The sequence below is a fragment of the Lactuca sativa genome, chromosome 7 (genome assembly GCF_002870075.4).
Source record: "Lactuca sativa cultivar Salinas chromosome 7, Lsat_Salinas_v11, whole genome shotgun sequence".
Lineage (NCBI taxonomy): Eukaryota > Viridiplantae > Streptophyta > Magnoliopsida > Asterales > Asteraceae > Lactuca > Lactuca sativa.
Genome location: NC_056629.2, coordinates 14,028,976 through 14,033,805, shown reverse-complemented (window position 1 = coordinate 14,033,805; position 4,830 = coordinate 14,028,976). Strand labels below are relative to the sequence as shown.

Below are 4,830 nucleotides of genomic sequence, written 5' to 3'. Positions count from 1 at the left end.
CCAGAGGCTGCAACTTGTCATGAGGGCACTGGTGCTCAGCCTTGACCTTTCAGTAGGTCAAACATTGCTCCACAAACCATGCCACATTTCTCTTCATACATGGCCACCAATAATTATGCTTCAAGTCGAGATACATCTTGGTGGCCCCCGGGTGAATGGAAAACCTCGATTTGTGGGCCTCCTTTATCAAAATTCGTCGGGACCCACCCACATACTGTACCCATACCCAACCATGAATAGTCAAAATCCCTCGACTGTCAATATCAAATGTCGAAATCTGAACCGATCACCCGCTCACTTTTCTGATTCTCCTCTTTTACGGCCTCTGACTACGCCTACTTGATGATATCTAAAATTGGAGTCATCACAGTCATTCGCATGCATACGTCCTGGATCGGGGTACTAGCCGCCCTCCGTCTCAAGGCATCGGCCACCACATTGGCCTTGCTTGGATGATACAAGATCTCGTAGTCATAGTCTTTCATTACATCCAACCACCTCCTTTACCTCATATTCAAGTTAGGCTAATCCATAAAGTATCTCAGACTCTTATGGCGCATGTAGATGGTACACCAAACACCATAGATATAGTGGCGCCAAATCTTAAGGTCGAAAACCACCACCCCCAACTCCAAATCATGAGTGGGATATCTTGTTTCGTGAGGCTTCAACTGCCTCGAAGCGTATGTTATCACATACCCTCGTTGCATCAATACAACACTCAATCCTGTAATGGATGCATCATAGTATACCATAAAATCCTCAACTCCCTCATGGAGAGTAAGTATTGGCTCCTCACACAATCTCTGGCGAAGAGTCTCAAACGATGCCCGCTGCTCAGGCCCCCAACTGAAAGCAACATCCTTCTTTGTCAACTTGGTGAGAGGAACAGCAATCTTGGAGAAGTCTCTGATGAATCTCCGATAATAACCTGCCAATCCGAGGAAGCTTCCAATCTCAGATGGAGATCTCGGTACCTCCCACTGCATCACCACCTCTATTTTGGTTGGGTCGACCAAAATATCATTCTGATTAACGATGTGTCCCAAAAACTAAACCTCACGCAACCAGAAGTTACACTTGGAGAACTTTGCATAAAGCCTCTCCTTCCTCAAATCCCCAAGAATATCTCGCAGATGCTCCTCATGTTGTTCCCTAGTCTTCGAATATACCAGAATGTCATCGATAAAAACAATCATTGATTGATCCAGCATGGGCCTACACACCCGGTTCATGAGGTCCTTGAACATCATCGGTGCGTTGGTAAGCCCAAAAGGCATCACTACAAACTCGTAATGCCTATAGCGAGTTCGAAAGGCCGTCTTCTGAATATCCTCCTCCCGTACCCTCATATGATGATAGTCGGACCTCAAATCGATCTTGGAAAACCAAGATGTCCCCTGAAGCTGGTCAAAAAGATCATCAATCCTCGGCAAAGGGTAACGGTTTTTCACCATCAGCTTGTTAGGTTCTCGGTAGTTAATGCACATCCGGTGTAAGCTATCCTACTCCTAACAAAAAGGATTAGGGCTCCCCAAGGAGAACTGCTCAACCAAATAAACCCCTTTCCTAACAACTCTTGCAGCTGATAGGACCGCCAATAAAGGATGCAGGCAAAAATAAACGTTTCCTATAACTTTACTATCCCTATCACCCTTTGGAAAGCGCATCATATAGACCACTTACATAATCAGATCGCAGTTATACTCCAATCGGTCCTCCTCCATACAAGTATATGCATCAAGCAGATACTGTTGGAAAAGTCAAACTGAGTCTAAGATGTGAGAATAGATATGGTTATGTGGATGTATTTGGTGACTATAGTACACATTAATTGTAAGATTCTCGCGAAAGAACCAGTCATGTTATTCAGCTTCAAACGTGGAGATCAACCTTATTCTCCGTAAGAAAAAGCAAAGGATATTATTGTAGGGGCATGTAATTGGGATGAAGGTTGCTAACACATTGAGGCCGCCTAGATTTTGAATGGATGATAATATCATACTTTTCACAATTGCCCTTATCACAAATAATTATACATCCTAGACTACGTGGAGTTGGAACACCATATCTTCGATCAGGAACATCATTATATAAACACATTGTGTATGACTCTATACCCATTTCATCGGCTATGTGCTTGGCTGTTTTGAATGTACGCGCATACTCATCATGAACTGTCAAACATCGCCTAAGAAGTTGAATAATTAAAGGATCAAGGTCTTTCTTTTTTGGCAAATCAAAGGCTTTTAACCTATTCGAAAGCTCATTTTCAGTTTCATAAATATATAACTATAAAAATCTACGGGCATTATTATCCTCGGGGCAAATAGACCTTATCCAGCGGAATATTTGACCAGTTATCTTAAAAGCATATGGGTCACGACCCTTGTCAACGTCCTCATCAACATCAGACTCAAAAGAAGTCATTTAAAACATGTTGTTATATGCCCTAATGTCATCCATAAAACGGCCATTAATATACAGATTTCGAATCTCAGGAGGTGGGGGGAGGATAAGGAAGAACTACCGAACAAGACTTACAACATTGGGTATAAGATGGTCAATTAGTGGTAGACTGAGCCATATTTCTTTCAACAAACCAAAATAATGTGCCACAAAATTCACAAACACATATACAATCTCCACAATCATAGATAATAGGCAGAGCAGCAACATCAAGTTGTTGGCGATGCTAATTTCGAACGAACCCAACAGTAGATGAAGACGAAGATGAAGCAGGTGGAGAGAGTTCTGTTTAGGCATTACGAAATATCAACACCAAACAAAAAATCAAAAAACCAAGAGGAAATCAAAAACAAAAGAAGACATTTACGGGTAAAATTGAAAGACAGAAAAGAAAAAACGCTTAGTTTTTTACTTGCACAAAAACGAAGACGGTAAAACGAAAATGATAGAGGAAACCAGAGGAAAGCATGGAAAAGAAAATTTGGTCGGTGATATTTGTTGAGTCTATAACAGATAAAGAGAGAAAACCCAACACGTACATGGTAGCTCCGGCACATGGAAACCACTATCTTGAAGAAGGAGAAAAAAAATGCGAACCCACCAAACAAAAAAGAAAAAAAATCAATCAGAAAATGGTACTATTCATAAGGGGTCTTTTAAATTACTATATTTATATAATCATATAGATAACAATAACTCACAAATACAAATTATATACAAAGTTATTTATATTTGTAGAGTGATGAAAACTATATTTATATAATCACTAGGTGTGAGACCCATGTATTACATGGGTTTAATTAAAAAAAATATATAAAATTTTAACAATTTGAAAAGTTTGAATTTATAAGAAAAATGGGAAAAAATTGAATTATTAAAATTAATGAGACTTTAATGTATTGAATACATTACATATATAAACTTTTTCTAATAAATACTTACATATATTACCTTAAACATTAAATGTGGAATTTTAATTTAATAAAATGAAAAATACAATAAAATGACAAGTGGAAAATAGAAAATATAAAAATTCTAGAAAATGTCATGTGTCCAAATGAATGAGAAGATGACATGTGTCAAAAAAACCTTCATTTATTATAGTAGATAAGCGGGTGGACATTCCCCTAATATTGCATATAAACAACAGCAACATACAAATTAATAAAATTTTCAAGGGAACATCATAAATTTGTAGAGTGATGAAAACTAAACATGGCTCTTAATAGAAGAGCTATATCGAGATTGATCATCATAATACCTCGACCACAGCATCACACCTCCATACTTATTGGAACCCTTAATTGCAGGAAGAATCTTTCTGATTAGATCAGACACAGAGATAAACCCACTTCCAGCTGCATTAGTAGCTGCTGGAAGCCCTAAGAAAATCTTTTTGGCTGGGATATTAGAAGTCCATTGCTTCCAGGAATCCTTAATGCGGTTGATATTTCCAGAACTATATTGACATTGTGGATTGTTATAAAATTGCACCCACACATAGTCAAAAACACCTGTTTGAAGTGCCGTTCCAAGCCATGCATCCGGGTATGGGCACTGAGGTGCTGCTGTCAAGTAAACCTTCTTTCCACGCTTGCTATACGCAGAGAGGTACTTTGCCAGGTCATCCCAGTGCTTTCCATCTCCACTTTCAATGTCAAAATCAACTCCATCCAATACCGCATCGCCAAGTGGACGTGTAGATGACTTTCCACCCAAGAAGTTATTCCAAATGTAAGTAGCAACTTGTCTTGCATCTGTTGAAGAAGCTAGTGAATAGCTCCCAGAAGCACCACCAATGGAAAGAATGATCTTGACTCCTTTTGATTGGCAGGATTTGATGTCCGAGCTCAGTTTGGTGCACCCATTGCTACTCGGATCACAGTGACCAGCAAGGTTCAGAACTGGAATCCGACCTTTTCCAAAAGAAGAAAGGAAAGCCACGTTTACATATTCATAGTTTCCTGTGGAACAAGTGTCTGCCAAGGTTCCTTCGTTCCCATTCTGACCCCAGTATATGGAGATTCCACCAGCATTAGAACTCCTGACAAGTAACAGTGTCAGCATCAAGGATAGAAAGGCAACTGAGATATTGGATCCAAAATCCATTAGTATAATGTTTGTTCTTTGTTGTGTTAGTTGGAAGGTACGTGTGCTGAAACTGTTACATTGTTTATGTTTATATAGGAGAGTGATGATGATTGTTTTATGAGAAAGCTTTGTTGTCTCGCGCGTTATACACATAGTTTAGAAAGTTATGTAGTCTAGCTCGTCTAGTTGTAAATTTTATACATACATAATCAAAAGAGTGTTCATGTTGTTTGTTCTTAATTTGACTATTATCATATTCTTTAATAGAAC

General features: G+C 39.0%; 1 protein-coding gene across 1 annotated transcript; it reads right to left on the bottom strand.

Moving 5' to 3' along the window:
• Nucleotides 1–3,678: 3,678 nt before the first annotated feature.
• LOC111906052 (hevamine-A) lies at nt 3,679–4,578 on the bottom strand. Its single transcript, XM_023901787.1, has one exon. The coding sequence runs from the start codon at nt 4,576–4,578 to the stop codon at nt 3,679–3,681; it is 900 nt and encodes a 299-aa protein (XP_023757555.1).
• Nucleotides 4,579–4,830: the final 252 nt, after the last annotated feature.

Bases quoted from the DNA above. Each gene is read 5' to 3' on its own strand.
- LOC111906052 (XM_023901787.1), bottom strand. From the start codon at position 4,578: ATGGATTTTGGATCCAATATCTCAGTTGCCTTTCTATCCTTGATGCTG.